The sequence below is a fragment of the Labrus bergylta genome, chromosome 21, assembly GCF_963930695.1.
Source record: "Labrus bergylta chromosome 21, fLabBer1.1, whole genome shotgun sequence".
NCBI classification, from domain to species: Eukaryota; Metazoa; Chordata; class Actinopteri; order Labriformes; family Labridae; genus Labrus; species Labrus bergylta.
The window spans coordinates 23552341-23575688 of NC_089215.1; the positions used below are offsets into that span (position 1 = coordinate 23552341).

The following is a 23348-nucleotide window of genomic DNA, read 5'->3' on the forward strand; positions in this document are numbered from 1 at the left end:
AAGAAACAAATGTTGCTCTTTTATCAAGAAAGCCAAATCTGAGTATTATTCGTCTGTCACTACAAAAAATTTAAATGACCCGAGAAGATTCTGGAAAGTTATAAAATTTCTTTCTGTCAGCAAGAACTCTCCAGCTTTACCCACTTTTGTTATGAATGATTCTGTTGCTATTCATGACAAAAATGATATTAATGGATCCCTGTTTGATTCAGCTCGCTCTACATCTGTGAAGACCAGTACTGATGTGTCAGTGTATACAGGTCAGTCTTTCAATTTTGTGCCCTTCTCTGTGCAGGATGTTCATAAGGCCTTAAAAAAGCTAGATCCTAGAAAACCTTCAGGACCAGACTTGTTGGATCCTTATTTCTTGAAGCTAGCAGCTAGCAGCTGATTCTGTAGCAGAGCCGCTTGCATATCTTTTTAACCTGACAGTGATTTATAAGGAAATTCCAAAGATATGGAAGTCTGCCTTTGTCCTCCCTTTATTGAAAGGGGGTGACCCAAGTATTTTGAACAACTATAGGCCTATATCAATTTTATCAGTACTGGTTAAAATCCTTGAATCTCTCGTGAGTGATCAGCTAAAGGAGTTTTTATACACCAATGATATTTTATCACCTTATCAATCAGGTTTCGGAATAAGGCATAGCACTGTCACAGCTGCGCTGAAAGTGGTAAATGACTTTTCTGTAGCACTTGACAAGAAACAACACTGTGCTGCATTTTTTTATTGATTTGTCTAAAGCTTTTAACACAGTCGACCATGATGTTTTAAAATTTAGACTTCTGAGCTCAGGACTCTCAGAAGAAGCTGTTTCTTGGTTCTCTAACTATCTTAGCAGTCGGTCGCAGTGCATTAGATCTGATGGTTTATGCTCAGATATTATAGCTGTCCACAAGGGTGTGCCGCAGGGCTCTGTATTAGGTCCACTTTTATTTACCATTTATGTAAATAATCTTGGTCAAAATGTGTCAAATGCTACAACACATTTTTATGCTGATGACACTATTGTGTACTGCTGTGCTGCATCTCTTGCACAAGCTGTTGAAAATTTGCAAAATACCTTTGTTGTCCTTCAAAATACACTGCATGAACTGAAACTTGTTTTAAACACAGATAAGACCAAGCTTCTGTTTTTTACCAGATCAAAGACCAGGTCACAAAATGTTCCTGTGCTTTCTACAGTTGATGGAAAGGAAATTGAGGTTGTACACTCTTACAAATACCTGAGTATTTTGATTGATGACTCCCTTCATTTTAAACCACATGAGTTGTGTCGTGTGAAAAAGCTGAGGCTAAAATTGGGTTTTTATTTTAGAAACAAGTTGTGTTTTTCTTTTAATGTAAAAAATGGCTTGTCGCTGCAACTTTTTTACCTGTTTTAGATTATGGTGATCTTTTGTACATGCACGCCTCTGTTCAGTGTCTCCATATGGTTGATACTGCCTACCATGCATCCTTGAGGTTCATTACAAATTGTAGAGCTCTGACTCACCATTGTGAGTTGTACTCTCGGGTTGGATGGCCTGCTTTGGAGACCCGTAGGCTCATACACTGGTACACCTTGATACATGAGGCAATTCTTGGTCCGCTTTCTCCCTATGTGTTTTTATAATGCAGAGAAGTACCGGACAGTATTCTTTGCGTTCTCTTCTTAAGTATATAAAACCCTAAATAACTGGACAGTGGGTGGTCTAACAAGTGAGGAAGTCCTCAGGGTATTTCTAGCGAGGCACATGTTGGCTCAACTTGTTGTTATACTGGTGTGAGCCAGTGGGGGGAGCCAAAGACAAAGTTTTCCTTGCATAGACGATGAGGGGGTGGCTTCTCAACAGAAAAATAAAAACCTGTCACTGAAGTGTCTCTTAACATGAAAATGCAGTCTTGCACAAGGAAGAGAGAATTAAATAAATATTTCTAATCATTGACTTATGAAAGGAATCATAGGATTGGGGTATTTATTCATCATTACAAACTGTATTGAAAAGTCTAAACTTTTTTTCTTAAATTTAAAATTATTCAAAGAGCAGCAAATGCTTTGCCTTAAGTGCTCCACTGCACACATGCAGTACTTTAACAACAAGGTTAACCATGAAAGTTGTATTTTGTCGAGCTAGATATTTTTGTTGTAAGGATTGTGATTGCTACATAATGTCTCCCATCTCATACTGAACAAATACAACCCTGCACTATTTTACTTTTGCTTTACTGTCTTGGTTATAAAAAGATGTAAGTGATGTCCATTTCTTTAGTTTCTCTGAGTAGTGTATCACACATTCTGTTGCAAAAATCATTCGTGTATGTGATGTAAATACGGCCTTCTGCAATATTGTCTTCGTTACATTGAGGGTGAAATTTTTAATCCATTATTGATATTCTGTATGGCATTGATGATGTCAGTATGGTTTGGCTTGGCAAACAGGACGTCTTTACAAATTAGAGAGTTTTAGGCTATATGGTCGTGTTTAATGGCTTATCTGTTACCTCAATCATACATAAAATATATTTTTTGGATGTATAATTATTCACTGCTATTTTCTTTGTCACATGTTCAGTTGTGTCTGCAGGTTGTGGAAAACTCATTTCTGATCTTGTCAGTCCAATATTGTAAAAAGCCCACAAAAAAACAAATTCCATTTGAACTTGTTTTGTTCTACATCATCTGTCTTGCATGACATCAGCGCTCCTCCATTGATACGCCCTCATTTAGCCTGTATGTGAGCTTACATGGGATCCTGTTTATTGCCTATCAAGATCTGCTTTCATGCCTCCAACGTAATCCTGTGGCTCACCGGCTCAGTGTTAACAGGGGAAGGTGAAGAATGAAAGATCCAGAGCAGCTGAAGGTAAAGTACATTTTGAATGCTTCACATAACGTTGATGGATATACGTTGCTATGCTGTAAGCTTGTATTTATAAATCATGATTTATCGCCCCAGCATAATGCAAAGCGACGCAGGAGTCCAAAACCAAGTCCTGTTTCTCCTCTCTTTAAAATATTTTCCAGAGCTATCTGAAAAGTAATAAAAAAACTGTCACAGCGTGGTTAATTTAGAAAATATTTGGATGTTGCATCAACTTTAGCACTGCTACAATCCTAGAGAATCTGTAGATGTTGTGGCTGACCTTTTAGTTGCTCCAGCTGATTTGTCTTCATGTTTGTGGATAACATTTCAAAATGAGTGACACTGATAGCAATACGATTCCATGAACTACCCATGTAATGTTCATTAAATTATAAATCAAGTAACATATTGTTGTGACTACATAAAGGAGGTACCTATATAATAAAAGACAATTCACACTTTTAGACTCATGTTGTATGTGGAATTACAACTTTATTTCATTTAAATGAAGAAAAACAAAATACTGACTTAAAAATGAAAGAACATAACTTTTCTTACAGAAAATACAACACACTATGTTACAAGATTTATGACACCAATAAACATGATTTTCATTTTTCTATATACAAAGATTTTTATCCATGCATTTTTCTAAAATATGATAATTTGGAGATTTGACATGTTTCAGTTTTTTTGTAAACGAGATTCAAATGGAAATGTAATATAATGGTTAAAGGAAATCTGACTCATTTTATATTACTCCTCATGCTTGACTAAGACACATGATGACTTTTGTCCGACCCAGATACCCGCCATCATCCTACCCTTAAAGGAGCATTTTATCTGCTGCAGCAGCCTGATCTCCTGTGTGCCTCCGCTCTCTTCTCCCTCCATCACATCATTGACTGCGTAAAACTTGATTACACCAGCTGGATGGTCAAGGTACACCCCAATAGTGAAGCACTGAGGTATATCCCAGATTTCTGTGCTGACGCCATTAGACCACACTTGGTAGTGGGATCCACCCCAGCCTAGACCCCAGGACTGTTCATTTTCTCCTAGCCCGCAGGGTCCGTCACTCCCCCTCCTTCCTGCCCCCTCGTAGGCTACTCCGACCACCACCCATCCTGAATATTTCACCTCCCAGTAAGCTCGGAAGCCTTGGATACCTTCCTTGCAGAGAACCTTAAAGAAAGAAAAGGAGTAATTAAGTCATTTAAGGATGAAAAAAGGGATGTAATGTCCGAATTTGGGACTTAAAACCAACCTGGGGGGCGTGTTCATATCTCTCAGGTCTATCCAGGACGGGACAAGTGACATCATCAGTCTTTCGCGACACCTTGGTTCCACCCTCTGTGATCCACAACATCTTATTGGCTGTCTTGTCATCAAAAGACAGATTGATCCAATCTGGTAGATGTGGAAGATTTGACAGTCAGAAAGAAAAGCTCATTCTCACATCATGAGTGAGGAAAAAAGTTAGTAGGCTTTTTTGTTTTGTTTTTCTTACATTTTAGAAGATCAGCTCTGCATGTGGGCTCAGGGATGTTAGAATCATACTCTGGGATATTTTCTGCTTGAAGAGAGTGACAGCATTATACAGCGACATGGAAAAGCAGTGGCTTTTAGGAAGTTCTTTTACTTTTAACTCTTTAAAACCTGAACTGAAAAATACAAAACAATAAAGTTAAACAGTTATTCTGTGTTAATTTGATACTTTGGTTTTGATTTATAGACATTTTATACTTTCAGTATTCAAACCTGCTTTAAAAAAAGTGTCAGTTTCTTTGATTAAAAACAGTTCAAGCTGTCAAAGTTAACCTCACTGATTTAATTCTTAAGTATATAAAACCTTCACTAGTATGCATTATGGCTCAAGAAAACTCATTGAAAAACATTCCATCAAACTACCACAAGTTTGTAATTCTGCAGTAATCTAAAGAGCATGCAGACATATATAATCTGCTGATAGTTAATAAAAGAATTGATCACTCACCAGGTCTGCCAGTGGCAGGCAGGATTCTTTTATCAGGAGCACTGGTTGGCATCTTTATCGCTCAGTGTTGTGTCCGGGTTCCCTAAATGTTAGCGTCTAGCAGCAGCATTCTGCCACAGTGATGCAAAAGCCTTCTTTATATACACCCAGGAAATGGGGGTATTAAAGGTTTTGGAGGCCCCTTTGGGATCTCTCAGAGAACTTTTTGTAAGGTATGTAGAGATAATGAGCTCAGTAATGGGCGTGCCACGGAGCTTGCCAGGCCAGGATGTGCTGGGCAGCACCGCCCCTGACCCGCTGACCCATGTTTATCTGAGGAGATCTGAATTTACTTCAACAATTATCCTGTAGTCTCTTTGGAATCAAACACTCATATTTCGAGATACCTTTTTCAGGAATGTGGTGATCCTTTAAAGAATAAAGGGTTATGTAAGATTGTAAAGACGAAGCCTTTTATGGATGTGATGGAGAGATAAGATAGTTAATTAGGTGTTAGAAGTTCATCTCTTGTTATACACTAAGAGTTGCTTGATTTGACCTCTCGATTTTAATTGTAATTTTAATTGTTTTTCCTCTCTTTAAAGCTTCTGTGGAGTTTTAAGTGGTTTGGAAAAACAACTCGAATGAATACTGATGCCTCTTTATTACCTACAAATGCAATTAACATCATCAGCTAGGGGTCAGCAATATGGCCCTAAAAGTATATCACAATATTTATTTGTGGTTTTGAGATAAATGACTGAAAAATATATAGAAAATATGAATTTTGTATTTATTAATTTTAATAGCATATCATTTAAGCACATTGTTATTGTGCTCCTTTGAGTGCTCAGGTTAGAGGTGGTGAAGTAAGTTTGATGGGTTTGTTGTTACAGCCTTCTTGCACTTCTTACATATTACTGTGGTTTGTTGTAGGTCTCAGCTGTTGTAACCAAACCGATTCCACACTACTGAAGTCACACCCATTTTTGGAACTAACTCATCCACCGTGGAGCCGCTTCTTTCACTTTCTGCCATGCTTGTTGTACGCGTAACAATTTGGATTCACTACGATATTATCAGGATATTCTTCGATTTTTATATTCTTCATAACTATCATAAGCAGAAAGTCTGTTACATCTACCCACTGCCACAGGGTGAAAGTGATTCACTGCACACTGCCAAACTGTTTTTTAAATTTCCACAGCAGAGGTCCTCAATCGATCACACATTTGACTGTTCTGTTCGACAAAATATCTCATCTTGCTTTATTATTAACAAACAAAAACTTCTGACGCCCAGCCACCAACTTTGGACTGTGTCGTCCCCACAACCACCGCCATACTCATTCATGCACGGCCTGCTCCGACCTCCACCTCAGCGGCAAGGATGTATGGACAACAGGATCTCCCCCTATCCCTTTTGATAAGAGTCTCGAGTTAACACCTGTTGTGGATTGGCGCTGTACAAATAATGATTGAAGAAAAAGCACTACTTAGAAATGTACAAGACATAACAAGTAAAGACACAAAAGGTTCACTTGTTCAGATGTAACTATGTCTTACATCCTTCATGCAAAAGTAAAATGGGATTTTCTTTCCTTTTTTCATTAAGTAAAAAAAAAACATTCTTAACAAACATTTTCTTATTTATAGACTTTCTTAAAGGTAAAGAATGTTTGTCAAGGCCTTGACCGTCCAGCTCAACAAGCCAAAAGGATCCCAGCTCGGCCTTTTTGCAGGAATTACTCAACTGTCAGCCGTGTTTAAAAACTTGTGAGAGGAGGTTAGGAAGAACCGAAATGCAAACTCTGTCTTACTATATCCCTGTTTAATCCCAGTGGTCAGTCTAGGACAATTCTGACATTAAAGTCCTCTGGTATCTTTAGTAGGTGTTTCACTGTAATCAGCGCTGCAGTCATCTGCTTGTGCAGGCAGGAACCTGAGGAGGCCTTCTCAGCAGGAGGTTTTGGCACGGGGCCGGCGCAGTAAACACCTCAGGCGAGAGGAGAGCGTATCACAAGAAAAGGTTTACGACCAGCGACATGCTCTTTCTTTTAACCTGTGCCATGTTCATTCAAGTATTTGTAAATGTAAATGATTGATGGAATAATGCAGGTCAAGAGCGTAGCTCAGCCTGTTATGATGAACCGAGGAACCCTCAATCAAGTGGCACAAAGTTGTGACATTATTGAGGTTACTGGGCTGCAGGGGCGGACTAGGATAATAATTCAGGCTGGGAGTTTGACCCCATCACGGGCCTCTCAGTCCCCATGAGCCAATGATTGTGGATTGAGGCTGGTGGTGTTTGTTTACTGTCTCCTGGCACTGTTCGTTTACTCATTTTTTACTTAAGTCATGCAGGCAGCTACGCTATCTTAGCTTGTTGTGATAGTAGTAGTCTGCCCTACTAGACTGGATGACATGCAGTGAATGTGTGTGGACTCTATCTAGTATGTCACTCATTATGCAACCGTAATTTTGCACATTGTTAAAACAAAAATTAGGATGTTATCTTAAACGATATCAATCGCAAACTTATTGTCGGGAAACTTCGGCAACTCGCTGACCACAACAGAACCAACCAGAGTCGCACTTGCATGATGTTTGCATTCTATTCAGCCACTCTCAGTGTTCACATTGACTACTCACTGCAGGCCAAATAGACCCTCAGGCCACTGGGAAATGTCCCAATGGATTTTCAGTATGCATTTCATATTCATAGCGGCTTAAATGGCCGTAGACGTGCAATGTGCATCAGTTACAAAAGAAAAAAACATTCATTCAGAAGTAGCTTGGTTAAGAACTCACAACAGCTTGCATTCAAGTCGGAGGCTCTGCACTGTCAGCCACCAACATTTCCAGAAAGACCTTCTCCTGTCATGGACTAAGTAGCTACGTCAGCTCCAAAGGGTCTTTATGCCTACGTAGTCATTACTGTACTCATGTTGGGAATGCTTTAAAATCTCTCTACCATGTCTTTGAACCTTCTTGTTAATATCACAGAGTAGCAGCATAAGCCCAACACCGCTGCGGCAGAAGGCGGTACAACAGGAGTCTGGTTCTGCTTGGGATTTCTGCCTCTGAAAAGCAGTTTTTCCTTACCACTGTTTATGCTAAATATTTCCAAGTGCTGTACTGATGGTGAATTAATGGGGGGGGGGGTCTCTGTAAAAATCAACAAAGAGTAAAGTCTTTTGGTAAAGTGTGTCTTAGACAACATTTGTTACGAATCAGGGCTAATAAAATAAGATTGACTGATTACAACTCATAATTGATTCAACTCATAAAGGGCCTTTTTTAACATTTTTGTATGGAAAAATCAAATGGGTTGAAACTAAGTCTGGAGAAATCGCACTACAATCATCATTTTTTTCCACTCTGTCAATGCCTAAATGTAAAATTATCAAACCATCAAATTGTCAGGAAAACTATTGTATTTAATGTTATAAATGTATTTAAGTCGGATGAAAAATTTAAAATATGTCTTGGATTGACAGACCCAGTTTCACACTTTCTTTAAAAAAACAAAAAAACTAATTTCAATGCTGGAATCCAAGCTAGAGCTCAGTGGGTCGTAACTAGCTTTGGTGTAATCTGACTGCATGAAAATGGTATGAAAGAATAGCCACTATACACAGGTCTTCATCTAATTGGTCAAATGTTCACATACTGTACCGCCAATTTTAAATTATAAAAATAATTGGTCTTATTTATTGGGCTCAATCAAGACTTTTATGATGTGTTTATTGTGAATGTTCCTACTGAGTTTAAAACCAAATTGTGATTGAGTGTGCAACCCAAGTTTAAAATATGATTTGGTGGTGAATACTCAATAAATGACCAAATCCACAGTTTTATTTTGTATTATTCTGATGCAATAGTGAACTCAACTTTGTGCTATTTTTCTTAATGTAATGTTACTATTTTCACCCAAACCCTTGACATTACATGGATGGATCCACTAGAAGGGCTTTCAATGTTTTTAATCCTGCCTTGCTTTTAAAGGAGCCATATGGACAAATTTGATGTAACCAGGAGACCTATTCTTTTTTGCATATCTTTTTTTTTTTTCTCATTGCTGGTTGTCGCCTTGGGACACACTGGATGGACCCACCCATCTGGAAATTGCTAAATTGTAAGACTGCCAGTCCAGGCCTGGCAATCTTCTAGTTTACAAAGCTTCCCCAACCGGGCTCCTCTGACAGACAGTCATTAGATACCCAGTAGTGATTGGTCTGACCTGAATCAGGTCAGAGGGAAATCTGTCTAAACTGGATAGGAACAGGAAGCATGTGCCAGGGCAAGTAAAATTGAGCCTGCAGATTTATCTGGTTCCAAGTCTAGTTTAGCAGTTTATTGATGACTGAAGGTTGCCATGGGATTTTGTGAAAAGTACAAGTTAATATTAAACAAGTTATTAAGATATTTAGATATTTTTTTCTTAGAAACTTTCTATAAAATTTAGTTGGACAGAGAGACTGTCTGATATTGTATACATATTGAAATTCATTTGTAAATCACATTATCTCAGGATATGAATACAGTTTAATAAATGAAATTAATGAAATGAACATGAATGAATGTTTAATGAAAGAATTGAGGAAAATAACGATGTTTAATTAATTACCCTGTAGGAGATTCTTAAATACGTTATGTCATCATATAGATAATTCCTGAAATTCTTTTTTATTTCAAAAATGTTTTTAAAAAGTTACATAATCGTACTTTAACATTATGACATGCCTTTGTTCATGTTAAACAACATACTGCTTAGCGGTTGACAGCAGGAACTCTCCAATGAAGATTTAAATCTTTGCAGCTGCATTCTCAGTGTGTGTGTGTGTGTGTGTGTGTGTGTGTGTGTGTGTGTGTGTGTGTGTGTGTGTGTGTGTGTGTGTGTGTGTGTGTGTGTGTGTGTGTGTGTGAATACATCAGCTATATCCACCATCAATGCATCATTGCTGTCACTGTGCAATGTGGGAAGATCAGTGGTAGAGATGTATGGTGCATGTGGGTGGGGTTTTCCTGGTAACAGGGGGTCACCCACAGACATCGAAGCGTCCATCCAACCTTTTTAAGGAAAATTGTATATACACACACAGGTCCAGTTACAAGCCCCTCACCTTAACCCCTCCTTACTTTAATCTCACGTTCACTTCCATGCCACCTGCATCCTTCCCCTATGTCCTAAATTAAAGCTATATAAGAGTGTCATCGAGGGATCTCCCAGAGGAGCCTCCAGGGACGCCTCATTCATCAGACAGCCTAACTGGAAAAGCTTAAAGAGACATTATCAACATGCCCACCCCCACCATGATCATATTTGACACTCGGACGTCAGAAAAAGGTGACATTTATTTTCTTTTTTTTTCACAATTCATCCATGCTGGAATTTTATCCTACGATTTGTTTTTTTGTTTTTCTATTAAGATTTTGCGAGAGCATATCCATTCCAAATGTTTCATAATTGAATCTCAATCTTTTTTCTGTCAAATTTAACCTTTACTTGTTATTGCAGTAGGGCTATAAATTGATGGTTGTAATGTAGATATTATTATTTATACAGTAAAGCTTTAAAATGACTGATTTAATAACCTCAGCCTGTGCCTGCTGCGGTTTGTGTAAGTGTCTATACAGATGTCTGTGTGCAAAGCTCCATATTTCATTGGCTGAATTTCATGCTTGTCGTAATGAAGGGCATGTCATGGTTTTACTGCATTGGAGAGCGGCTCTTACAGTGTCAACATTATCTGCATTTTTAAAGATTTCACAATGTCTATATATTTAAGCTGTGTGTATACTATGATTCAGACTGTGTCTTCAGTAAGCATTCGCTGCAATAATACATATCATCTTGTATTAATTCAAGGACTTAAAACTGTTATTATAACATGACATGGAGTATAGACATCTCACAGCTACTTTACTGTCATTTAAAATAGATTTGACTTTAGTTTTATTTTATATGTACTATACTGTGTTAGTAGCTTTAAATGATAGGAATCAAGTTCAAAAACAACTTTGATGCAATTCTTCTCACTCACTTTAATCTAAAAATACAATGAGTGCATGTAATAACCCATTATCAAAATATTTATTCAAATCCCTTCTTAACTTGACTAACACGCCCCATGTAGGTCGGCACCATTGGGGTTTGATGCAGCTTTAAAGCTTTAATGTTTTGTATTGTATCAAGCTGTAATGAAGCCAAACAGGGCAGTTCCTTCCGTCACCTTTTGCTAAATCCAGACAGGTGGTTTAACATTCCTACATGCCGTCTGTCAACCTCCAGTAAACATAGAGATAAATATCAGCTCACTGGGATCTGACATGCATACTGAGTGGCGCAAAAATAGATGTTTGGTTTGAAAAAATGGGCGAAATTATGACATTTAGATTTACTTGTTCTTGTCGAGTGCAGCCTCACCTTGAACTCTTACATCTACAGAACCTACAAAAACATTCCTACGGTTTATTTCCGTCAAAGTCAGGAACTTTGTAGTTTTCCCTGCCTGCCAAGGCTCACACATTCAGAGATGATGCTGATGTGCGAACAAAACAGGTCATTTATTTTGGATGTGATGGTTGGTATAAATAAAACACACGTTATGTTAGTCGATGTTGACATCTTAATGCTGACAGGATTAGGTGTCTATTCTTTTTGATCTCCATCTGGAGACTGCAGACTTACACATGATACCAAAGATTCAGTTACTCAATTGGCACAAGGGCTTAAGATTGTTATGCAACAGTAATAAATCAATTACTTTATAGAAAAAATCAATCAATCATTATTTCTAGGAATGCACAAGGAAGCCATTAGCTAAGCTTAATTTTAAAAGTTAATGCTAATAGACTAATTATTCATCGCTCCTTTAATTATCTATATTTATGTTTATGGATGAAGAAGTTGCTTATGTTGCAGCTTAAGTTCAATACACTTAAAACTAACTCTTATTTTAGCCTTTTCAAGCACGTTATTTGTCAATTTTGCTGACTCTATGCTCCCTTGTTGTTTTAAACGCCAATGGAAACATGTTGGATATATCTGAACTTATCTGGCCTTAGCTAGCACATCATCCTGCTCTTCTTACCTGATTAACTACCTCTGGGCTTCACACTCTGTACTCCAGGGTGACTGCACTCGACCCCTGCAGCATGAGAGGTGTCCAGATCTTCCTCGCTGCCTGGCATGAATCAACCGATGGCTCCACAAAAGCATGAACTTGCTGATGTGATGATGTGACAGAGACAGATGGTTTTCTAAATATAACCGCAAGTTTTCTAAGTGTCTCACTTCATCAGAAGTTGAGACACACCTGACACATACCGCTGTCTATACTGTAGGATTTATAACAGCCAAGTATGTGGCCTTGAATATAGGTTACTGTTGCAAAAACACATTTTTGTCTCAATTTTTTTCCCCTTTCTGTAGGAAAAAAATCCAAAGCTGGAAACAAACCCACAGGTAATACAGCAACCTTTGTACATGTTAAAAGTTAAAAGGATAGACACAGTTCTCTTTTATTCAGAGTTTTCCTGACCTTGTCTGACATTTCACTGTTGTTGCTCTGACATGAGAAGAGAAGATACCATCATATGAGCCAAATATTCCTGAACCGACATGCAGAGCTGATCTCATCAAACGTAAGATTCTTACAATCTTACCCATCTTGTTCTTTGGTCTGAACACATTCTTTTCTGTAAATCATTGTGTGTTTCTATGTTTTTTTAGACTGGTTTAACCTTTCCCTGGATGACAAAACAGCAAATAAGATGCTTTGGATCACAGAGGGCGGGACAAAGGTGGCCCGAATGACAGATGAGGTCACTTGTCCTGTCTTGGATAGAGCAGAGCGATACGAGTACGCACCACAGGTAAAATATGAAGATATGAATAAAGTATGAATTTTTTTTTTTAAAAACAACATTTTTTCATGTGCCAAGAACTTGCCATCACCGCCAGAGCTGGAGGAGTTTTACAAGATTGTGAAACCCAGGCAACAGTTTTATGGAACTAAGCCCAACCCCCCCCCCCCCCCCCCTTCCCCCAGTGTTTATTTAAATCTGGAGGCAACTGGTTTGGCATTGCGGAGAAAGCGAAGCTGCTCTAAATTCTCCGAAGTGGCAGCTACAATAAATCACACTTTTTGTTAGATTACCTCACCTCTGATTCATGCGGTCCTTCTCATCCCTTTACCAAAAGGTTCTCTGCAACGAAGGCATCCTGGGCTTCAGGGGCTACTGGGAGGCCGAGTACACAGGATGGGTGGTGATTGGGGTGGCATACGAACGAGCAGGGAGGAGGAACAGCCAAGGAGCCTGTGGCCTGGGTGAAAACGAGGAGTCCTGGGGTCTGGGCTGGAGCGGCTCGAGCTATTATGCCTGGCATAACAGCCAGAGTGTAGAGATCCCAGATGTTTCAAAGTCCTCCACAATTGGTGTTTACCTTGACCAGCCTGCTGGTGTCCTAAATTTCTACGCTGTGGAGGAGGTGAAGGAGGGAGAGGAGAGCACAGGGGGAAAGGAGGTTAAACTTTTGCAGCAGATTAAGAGCACCTTTAAGGAGAAGATGATACCAGGTTTCTGGGTGGGGACACAGTCACACTGTTTGATTGTAAAGCAGGAGGAATAAATTCTGACTATACTTATATTTTCATATTATAAGGTGAAACTATCTGTTTCTATATTATTAAAGCTATCATTGAGGCAGCTTTACACATAAGATGACTGGACAACAGCAACATGGTAAGGTTAACTTTGTCTTCCATGCCATTAAAACAATAACCATCATGATTTAGGCTGCATAAATCCTTTGCACACAGCATTATCTTTAAAACATATGTAGGTGTGTTTTGATTAAAGAACAATCAAGGATGAGATAAGTTGGGATTCAACCCTCTACTGTTTTTAGACTTTCCTTAACCCACTGGACCACTCAAAGCTATATGTATGTATTTGTATTCCTTCATTGTTATTGTTTGATAACACTGTGTAAGGTTATCTAGTTTGGTATAGATGTATAAAGAATGTTACATTTGCAAAAGTGTGAATAATAAATAAAACAATGACTTAAGAGCAACACACATTTTGTCTTGGTTTGGTATTAGCAGATTACTTTGAGACATTTTATCATGTTAACAAATTGGATTGCCATATTGATATTTTGTCCCAACACTAATTGCAGCTGTATTTTTTTTAAGCACATAAACATACTTAAAGGAGTAATATGTAAGATATCAACTAAATTCATTCATAAAATGACCCTTACTATATGATCAGACATTAAGGAAACATGTTATGTTGAAGTGCTGGCTTCTCTGACAACAAAGCAGCAGCCAGTATGTCCGCCTTCTAACTTTAGATTCCGGTCCGAAATGGTCTGTTTTTGTTTGTTCGGCGTTTTTAAGGCAGCCCCACATGGCCGTTTTGGACGCCACTCAGTTTGCCAGATATGAGAGCAGTTATCACGGCCAACCAACAAGTTGTGTCAATGGAAGAGGGAAAGTGAACTGGTTCAGGTATTACTGAATCAAAATGACCTACAAGGCCTTGGCGTTGTCTAAAAAGCTCCATGATCAGAATTGTGGAAAAAGAAGGATACATATTGGAGAAGCTTTTGAAAAAATGAAGATAGGTAAGAACGCAGAAAGGTTTCAAGACCAAGACCAGCTAGCTAAACACTGAAGCTTCACTGTTGGCAACATGGCAAGGGAGGAGGGGGCGGGACACTGGAGAGACAGCTCTCTCCAGTGTTTTGAATTTTGACTGCAGTACCAATTGAAACTGTATAGGGTTATCTAGTATATGAATAATGAAACACTACGTGACAGAGTTGCATATGGGAACCCAGTTTTGCACCTATGCGGCTACTATGCATCTACAAAATAAAGCTTATTCTTAGACAACCTTTGCTTTTTTGCAGGTGTCTTATTATGGATCCAGTAGTAATCTAGCAGAAAATGTACAGAACTTGTGCCCAGGTGCAGGTTGGTCTGATAACTAGGAGTGTAGCAGGCAGTGCATTGATAGCTTGAGAGAACAGAAAGCCACACCACTGTACAACAAAAACCTGGTCTAAAGTCACTGCTTATTATACAGACAGTGACATGATGAAGAAACAATGAGCTTCTATCTCCCTGTGTCTACTGACATCATTTTGCTGCTTTATGATTTATGAGGCAATTCTGGAGATGCCAGAAGACAAGGCGGTTACATCCACTTCATCTTAGGGAGATTCCTGCTCCAGTCCCGCACAGGCCAAAACTTCAGCCGGAGGCCAACACAAACTCTCCCTCTGGCCAACAGTCTCTTACACACTCAAGCAGCTATTAATATAACTAAAAATAACGTAGCTTGTTCTTTTTCTGGTTGGATCGCACAAGCAAATGTAACTACAATTCACACATCACCGTATTTTATACAGGGGTATGTGCGTGTTCTGTGTATATTGTTTCAGGAGAAGAGGGGTTAAAGGAGTCCTAATCCTAATCAATCTAAAATTAGCAATTAAATCTGATTGGATTGGTTCATTATTATTAAACCTAAAACAATACTGGGAATAAACAAAGGAGTTAATAAAACCTCTTAGTGAGTGTTCTTAACTTTTTGACAAAACTGTGCACTGTTGAACTTTTACATGTGGTTGCTGCTGCACCATGCTGTTTTGACAATGCACCACAGATTGTTTGACCAGAGTCCAAAGACTGAAACACAATATGTCAAGTGGTCATCTATCATTATTTGTCACATAGTTTGACAAGGTTTTCACAGTCTGACTGAGGTGTCTTTAAAAAAAATAAATGGGGCTGCTTCCGTCCGTACTGCTCGTGCTGACAACACTGACAAGATCAGTTTCTGAATCTTACTTCCAGTCATGTGTGCAACCTTCTTCTTGCTTTTCTGACCACACTCCTAAAGTTTCAGGGGTGTCAGCTTCCTGCTCTAGCCTCATTTCATACATCCCCTGCTGGGAATTTGCTCCACTGACCTCCAACACCTCCCCTAGACACTCCTCTAGCCCCCCTGTCTCTTCCCCGCGGAGGCTATAAAAGTCAAGTGGAAGACTTTGCACCTTAACATAGGAAGAATTAAAGTAATTGGAAGCATGTGGATTTCGATTATAGGCGCACATCCTCAAGATGCCAGCTAGACGCAATTCTGCAGTAATCCTGAGAGAGACCAACAAACCAGGTACAGCAACTTTGACACAATGTAAAACTCTTCTTTTAGGACTTGCATTTAAAAGACATCTTTTATACAATGGCCCATTTGAAATTATTCGATCGTTTCATTTCTGGGTTTCCTTCGATTATAACTTAGAATGTGTCTAAACAGGACAGGATAATCTCACTTAGTGACATAGCCGAGGGATATGTGTTAAACCAAAGTGAGACAAAAGCCAAACAAGGCAGTACATGGTGTGCCTTTTAAATGGAACTGTTTTCTGGACTTGAAACCATATTTTGCCAAGACAACCATCTTTATAATGTTTGAAAACCTTAAAGATTATAGAGGGGAACTTTTAAATACATTTTAATGAAGGTTTGAGATTTCATAATATGACACTGACACTTAAAACATTTGGAAAGGCATGATACAGTTTGTGGTTCTCGTCAGGCCATTTAACAGGAAATATCCACTGTGTAGTGTGATGTGTTTGGGTGAAACAAGAAACAACTCTCAACATTTTTACAATTTAACCTTTGACCTTTACTTTTTTTTAGGGAAAAATAATATCCAACAAGAATGAGAAAACCAATCAAGGTAATGGACTTGCATAAGCTTCTTTTTACTCTTTCTATAACTAGTGAGGGTGTTTTAAAAGTAATGTCTTATTTTACAGAAAAGATTCCTGTTTATGTGCCAAACATCACAGAGCCGACAAGCAGGGCTGAGCTTGTCAAGTGTAAGAGCCAAATGGTTTCCCTTTGAATTATTGAATCTTCTGCTAAACATTATTGGGTTTATGAGTAAAGTATTGCTTGATTTTCTCCTGTAGATTGGATGAATTTGTCTTTTGATAACAAGACTGCCAACAAGATGTTGTGGATCGGCGAAAGTGCTTCTAAGGTGTGTCGTAGGACTGAGGAGGTTTGTTCCGTCCTGGATAGACCGGAGAGATACGAGTACTCTCCACAGGTAGGTCAGAAAATAATACTATGCAGTCGACTCCTTGAAAACAATACATGTTGTAATTGTTTGTATTTGATATTCCTTTATGTCCTCAAAGGTGGTGTTCAAACAGGTTATCTGGAAAACGAGGGCTTACTGGGAGGTTGAGTACTCGGGCTGGGTGGCAATCGTAGGCCACCTATGAAGGAGCCGGACGGAGGGCGAACTCTGGGCCTAGTGGGCTGGGAGAAAATGAGGAGTCCTGGGGTCTGTGTTGGTCAGGAACTCGTTACCAAATCTGGTTCAACTGCAATTTCAAAGATATAACCAATGTCCCATATTGCTCCACTATTGGAGTTTACGTTGATCAGCCTGCAGGGATTATTAACTTTTATATTGTAACAGGGGAGGAGGGGGAGAGGGAGGTCAGGCTTTTGCACAGAGCGAAGACCACAACTGATGAAAAGATTCTTCCTGGTTTCTGGGTGGGAATTCAATCTTCATGCACAATACTTAAAAAACCTGAATGATTGCTTATGCAAAATCTGATCAAATCTTTGTTGTTGCATTGAGAAAGTGTGGAGGCATATCTAATGTTTCCTGCTGTATGTTTTTATTACTGCAGTTACAACTTGATTCCTAATTACTTAAAGAGAGAGTCAGTAGCTTTTTCCTAAAAAATAAAATATAGATCTATACAAAAGTAACGTAGTTCAATCATCACTTATGGGCCTCTATACATGTGTGGATGTGACTGCATCTGCAGAGACCATGTTCTCTGCCTGGATTTTGATGTTTTGGTCAACACTGGACATTTCTGAGTGGGGAGCCGGTGTGTTTCCCAAAGCCAACGACAGCATGCAGGTGATTTTAGGAGTTAAAACAATTCAGTGACTGGACGTGGACATGGATGTGTCAGAAAATAAGAGAAAATCATAGTGAGGCGAAACACTAGAGTTGGGGGAGAAATCGATACAGCATAGTATTGCTATATTTTGCGTAGCGATAATATATCGTCTCAAGTATCCATATTTGTATTATATTAATAAAAGATATGCTTTTCTAACATTTAGTTGCTGAAGGGGTTGCACAATTCATTTTGAACAATATGATTTGTTAAAAATTACTGCAGTTGTCAGTATGTGTTTGTGTCCAGTAAAGCTTGATCAGACTGAAGTAATGGGTTTAATGGGTTCTCATTTAATCACAGTGTTGCTCAGTCTGGGGGCTTGACTCCCCATTGGGCAGAAATAAAAAGATTGAAGTGAGATGAAAAGACTGAGAATGTCCTCTTATTTTAGCTCAATTTTGTGGACATAATATGCAGTTATAAAAAGTTAAATCGCAATATATTTTATTGCAATTCTCAGCATATCTGAAAATGTTAATAATCACAATAATATTGTATCTTGACTCAGTTATCGTGATAATATTGCATTGAGGGTAGGGTTGCCACCTTCAGCAGAAAAATAAAGGACACCCCGCAGCGGGGTGCAACTCAGTAGGGGCCTGACCACCACTGGCCCAACGGTGGGGTGGGGCACCAGTTGTGGTGAATCAAGATTTAAAACGTGGTTTTAATGAAGTAATAAGAGTCATACTTAAAGTTTTAAGTACTTTATCAACACTTTTTTTCTGAAATAATTTACAAAAACACACAATTTCAGTGTAAAGGCAGATACAGTAATGTATGCACAATGAAATGCACCTAACACGACTTCAAATAAAGTTATTAACTTAACATTAATTCATTAACAGAGTATTACTGAAGTGCTTTTGACACTGCTGTAACATAGTAGTAGTATAGAGTAGTAAGATGACAGATTTTCAATTAAATAAACAGTAAGAATTCAACAGTAGTTCATTTATTCTGTCCTTCTGTCTGTCGTTTTAGTTGTTTTCTCATGAAATCATGAATGATGCTATTGATATGGTTTTGAATTATTTTCTTACTGTATTAAGTAAGTGTCTACTGTCGATATATTGATGTTGTATTGATGATATCTCGCGCAGGACATACTGTGAATACAGATTTAGCTAAAACAAATGTCATCTTTTTGTTTTATGTACCGAAAAATATTCACACTATCCAAACTATACTGGAATAACCTATCTATAAACATGGGATAAAATATATTAAGTAGGCCTACAGTAGTTTCCTTTACATTATATTCATTTTCACTGACACTGTCAAGCCAGGCATTACTTTCTACTCACGTCTGTATTTCTGCATCCGTTTACGTTTCAATGGTGCACGGTGCGGGAATCAGAGACACCTGCAGACATGTTTCCTTCCGACTCCTATGACTTTCTCTCACCCAATCACTAAAGAGCTCTCATTGCTAATGCCAAAAAAGAACCAAACAAACCAACGGACGCTCCGAGGAGGCGGGAACTAGCCAACTGAATGATGCTGAGTTCAAGGCATCTTGGAAATACGGGACAAACCGCGTCCCGTACTGATTCAAAACGGGACGCAATATCAAAGTGAAAAAAATGGGACGATTCCGTACTTTACGAGACGGGTGGCAACCTTAATTCTTGGGGCCTCTGGTGATTCCCACCCCTACGAAACACCATCCGGATAAACGTCGTTCCAAATCGACGGTGGACATCAGGGGCGGACTGGCCATCTTTATGTTCTGGAGAATCACAGAACGGCCGGTACTCCAGGACGGCCGGCGGCCGCCACGCAGTCATCACCATTTTTTTTTCTCCCTCCTAATCTACTGTTTCACACTCCAGTCCAGTAGGTGGCAACAATGCGTCTTTAAGTTGGATGCCAGCCGGCAGCCGCCTCTGCCCACCAGCTAATTGAAAAGAAGAAGAAGAAGAAGAAGAAGAAGAAGAAGAAGTAGTAGCAGCGAAGACGATCTTTGGTAGTAGTAGTGAAGCACAAAAATATGGATAACGTCGGTAAAAAACGCAAAGAATAGGGTGGGGCTGAGAAGGCGAGGGGAAAAAAAATGTGAAGCCGCTAAATGTCGCAAGCTAAATAAATTAAGACTATTGAGTAATAAAGTAATCATAAGATTGCATGGAATAGATGATGTTATAATCAACATCAGTGCTATTGCTGTAATTTGGATGGTATAGTGTCATGAGTCATGATTAAAGTATTATGACACCCGTGCCGGCGTTGATGACTTTCCGTGTACCGATTGTTGTGGGCCGGCCGAGTCAAAGTCCAGGGCTGTTTTGTAGTCCCAGTCTGTCCCTGGTAGACATTGTGATGCCTTTTAGCTGGGCACGCGGAGGTGGCCTGCTTTCTGTTGGACAGGTAGATGCCAAACACCGGTGGTTAGCTTGTGCTGGCGTGCGGTATAGCTTGCAGTGGATGTACAAGCAGTAAACTTACACACTACATCCTGCAGTGAGTGTGTGCTTCTGGGGGATGAGTCCAGGAGGACAGGGCCCAGTTTTACAGTTGTATTACAAGCTACAACAGAAATGCTACTGACTCCACCTTTAATGAAACATGCAGTAGTGATGTTCTGTTTAAGGGATTCGCTAAAGTGTACATTTGTTAGAAAAATATTTTTCCATTTAATGATTTCATGATGACTTTTTGTCTGATTGTATTCTCATATTTAATCATGTATACAGTAGTGTCTTGTGACTTGTGAAAGCTAAAATAAAGAATATATTAGAATTGATGTACACTTCATGACTGTTAAGATTTGCTTTGTTATATTTCCTCACCTCACGGCGCAAAATCTTCTACATTTCATGAAAATATTCAACAGTTAAACAGGTTGAAATTAAATAAGAGCTTGATCTGGTTTAAGGCTTCTTGTGTTTTGCTTCTTTTTTTAAATGCCTAATTGCTGAAGGCCTCTGTGTGTTGCTTGGAGTTGTACACAAGGGGTAGAGGGGTCACAGCATCGAACACCTGGATTTAGCTGAGTAAAGCAGGAGTGAGAACTAACCTTCAATTCACACATACTCCATGCTCACCGCGATCTGTCAGCACTACGCCTTAATTAGCTGCCACTCAAGTCAATCATTGTGTTCACACAGTGAGAGCTGCGGTCCGTCTCTGGCGTGAGCAACCAACTCTTTATTCCTGCGTGATCTTATAGTTCTCCTGTGATGTGTGTACATCATGTACATTTCTGACATTTTAGAAATGGATCATGTGTGAATGGGCGCGCACCATCCGACGGAGCAAAACCGTGGAGCTGACGGACCACGGTGCGCACGGAGTATGTGTGAATTGGGGGTAAGGGTGCACAGAGAGATTGGCATGTAGTTCTGTTTACATCTGTTAGTCCGATCACTGTCTGCTTATATCTACTCTTTTTATATATTTTGTATTTTAAGTTAAGTTTAAGCTTGTTGGGCCTCAGCCATATGTGTGGGACAAAGGACTCAGGCCTGTATCACAGTCTTGAGCCTGACTAAAGTTATTTTGAAGGCAACTAAACAAAGGGGTCTTAGCCCAGCAGCCCCCCAACAGAAACTAACAAATAGGTGTGAAAAGTGTGTGTGTGTGTGTGTGGGGGGGGGGGGTGTCTGAATTCTCTATCCTCATTGGAGGAGGCCTGAGGTAAACCCACAGGCAGCTCCAGTCTTTAAAAGCAATCGCCAGGCATTGCTTCCTCCTCTTCAAGTGTTGTCTGCTGACACTCGAGGATAAACTCTCCAACAAGATGGACTCCAGCATTCGAGACAGAGCCTTTCCTCCTCTTGGCTTACATAGGTTAGACTCCAGAGCTGAGGTTGCTCAGCATTCACATGCTGAATTCAAGCATCAGAGGATTCAGCTGACTACTTCCACGGCATATTTTTAGGAGTTTTGGGTGCCATCAGATGCTATCAGGTTCGAGCAAAAAGAAGAGTTTCTTTCCTTTGATTTTTCGGAAGACGTCATTGAACGCAACTGGACAGGAGCGCTGAAGGAAGCCCACTGATCCCTGAATCCACAAGGACACATAAAGAACTTGGCTCCTACAACCAGAAGACCCTATAGAGCAGCGCTCTGGTCGAAGATCTGAATCCCGCTACCCTCCTCCTACATCTGCCACGAAGGAAACCTGCCTGAATCTGTTGATTTAACATTCAACAGAGTGACGATCTAACCAACTTTGCAACGATCACCAGGAGTTACCCCAAGTAAGAGCTTTGGTCTGGGCAGAAATAGTTTCGGAAATAGTTATGTTTCTTTTATAACCACTGATAATTATGCATCATTGTTGACGACATGTCACATTCTGTTTATTATCTGTTGTAAGCTGCTGCATTTGTTTTATTGTGATGAATCGCTGTGTTCGCCTATGTATGTAATGCTATGCTAGTTTACCTTCAGTCAACGGCTTTCACAATCAGAAAGACCAGTGTACCCGCCGTTGAATCAAAGTCCCGGCCACTGGCTTTCTGGTGTTTAAGTAACAGTTACTGAACTCAACTCAGAGAGCTCAAACTATTTCAAAAGGTAGCCATACAGCTTCCTTTGTTGTCCACCATTTTGTCACCATGTGACGAAGCCACATGGTGCATTATCTCTCTACACCATCTTGTTTTCTCACTCTCTCTCTAACCCTCTCTCATCTACATACACACACACACGCACACACACACACACACACACACACACACACACACACACAGTTACACCTCGTCCACAAGCCTTGCTTGATAATGTTTGTTGCTTAGATTAGTTTATAATAGTTATTTGTTTGATTAAGTTCATTGATTTTGGATTGATGTTGCTTTGTTTAAATGAATTCTGTTATAATTTAAGAGAGCAGTTGTTTGTTATTACTGATGTATTTGCATTGTGATATAAGCTTGGTGCGAAGGCTTTGTGTACAAATTTCACGCCTTCAATTGATTAAATATAGTTATTAATTATTAATAATATTAGTAATTAAATAACTAATTTGAGACTGATTTGAGTGATATTTTGGTTATATTTACCTGAGTACAGGTTGGTGCCCCAAAACGAGATTAAATATAGTTTAATGATATTTTATTTATATTATTAATAATTAAATATAATTATTAAAGAATACAACCAAAGTTGACTTGATACAACCCCAACAAGCTTTAAGTTGTATTTAAATTGACACTATATTTTATATTTAAAATGTTTCGTCTACCTGCACTGTTGTTAATCTACTGCTCTGTGTGCCTTTGAATTGCACCCGGGGACGAATAAAGTTTTTTGAATTGAATTGAATGTGACCGGAACTGGGCAGAATATAGCAGATTTCAGGCGATCAGACTCACACACAGACGAGCCGTTTCATGCCCTGTGCAGCGACACAAACACTAAGGGACGGCCACACACACAACAATAGAGCTGTGCATCTTCGCAGGTCTCATGATTCGATATCACGATACATCACGATTCATCCTCAATTTTCTGTATTACTCTACATGGCTACTTTTTCATAGACAGAGACAAA

At 39.3% G+C, this 23348-nt stretch overlaps 2 protein-coding genes and 1 pseudogene across 2 annotated transcripts; 2 read left to right on the forward strand and 1 right to left on the reverse strand.

The window, feature by feature from the left end:
* Nucleotides 1-3319: 3319 nt before the first annotated feature.
* On the reverse strand, nt 3320-6473 carry LOC114920426 (tripartite motif-containing protein 16-like protein). The gene is made up of 4 exons (XM_029277982.2): nt 4844-6473; nt 4358-4420; nt 4115-4257; nt 3320-4032 (listed from the first exon to the last, which is right to left on the reverse strand). The coding sequence occupies exons 1-4, from the start codon at nt 4893-4895 to the stop codon at nt 3604-3606; spliced, it is 687 nt and encodes a 228-aa protein (XP_029133815.1). The 5' UTR covers nt 4896-6473; the 3' UTR covers nt 3320-3603.
* A 3523-nt stretch (nt 6474-9996) lies between these two features.
* On the forward strand, nt 9997-13910 carry LOC109986776 (stonustoxin subunit beta). The gene is made up of 5 exons (XM_029277983.2): nt 9997-10171; nt 12260-12292; nt 12409-12471; nt 12560-12702; nt 13031-13910. Exons 1-5 carry the CDS (start codon nt 10123-10125, stop codon nt 13457-13459), a joined length of 717 nt encoding a protein of 238 aa, XP_029133816.2. The 5' UTR covers nt 9997-10122; the 3' UTR covers nt 13460-13910.
* Nucleotides 13911-14244: 334 nt separating this feature from the next.
* On the forward strand, nt 14245-20720 carry LOC109986775 (stonustoxin subunit beta-like; annotated as a pseudogene).
* The last annotated feature ends 2628 nt before the right edge of the window (nt 20721-23348 follow it).

Excerpts from the sequence above, each read along its gene's own strand:
- LOC109986776 (XM_029277983.2), top strand. The coding sequence starts at position 10,123 with ATGCCCACCCCCACCATGATCATATTTGACACTCGGACGTCAGAAAAA. Across the intron at positions 10,172-12,259 it reads CACTCGGACGTCAGAAAAAG|GAAAAAAATCCAAAGCTGGA; the intron begins GTGACATTTATT and ends CCCTTTCTGTAG. Across the intron at positions 12,472-12,559 it reads CAGAGCTGATCTCATCAAAC|ACTGGTTTAACCTTTCCCTG; the intron begins GTAAGATTCTTA and ends ATGTTTTTTTAG.
- LOC114920426 (XM_029277982.2), bottom strand. The coding sequence starts at position 4,895 with ATGCCAACCAGTGCTCCTGATAAAAGAATCCTGCCTGCCACTGGCAGA. Across the intron at positions 4,258-4,357 it reads CAGAGCTGATCTTCTAAAAT|ATTGGATCAATCTGTCTTTT; the intron begins GTAAGAAAAACA and ends CACATCTACCAG. Across the intron at positions 4,033-4,114 it reads GATATGAACACGCCCCCCAG|GTTCTCTGCAAGGAAGGTAT; the intron begins GTTGGTTTTAAG and ends TCTTTCTTTAAG.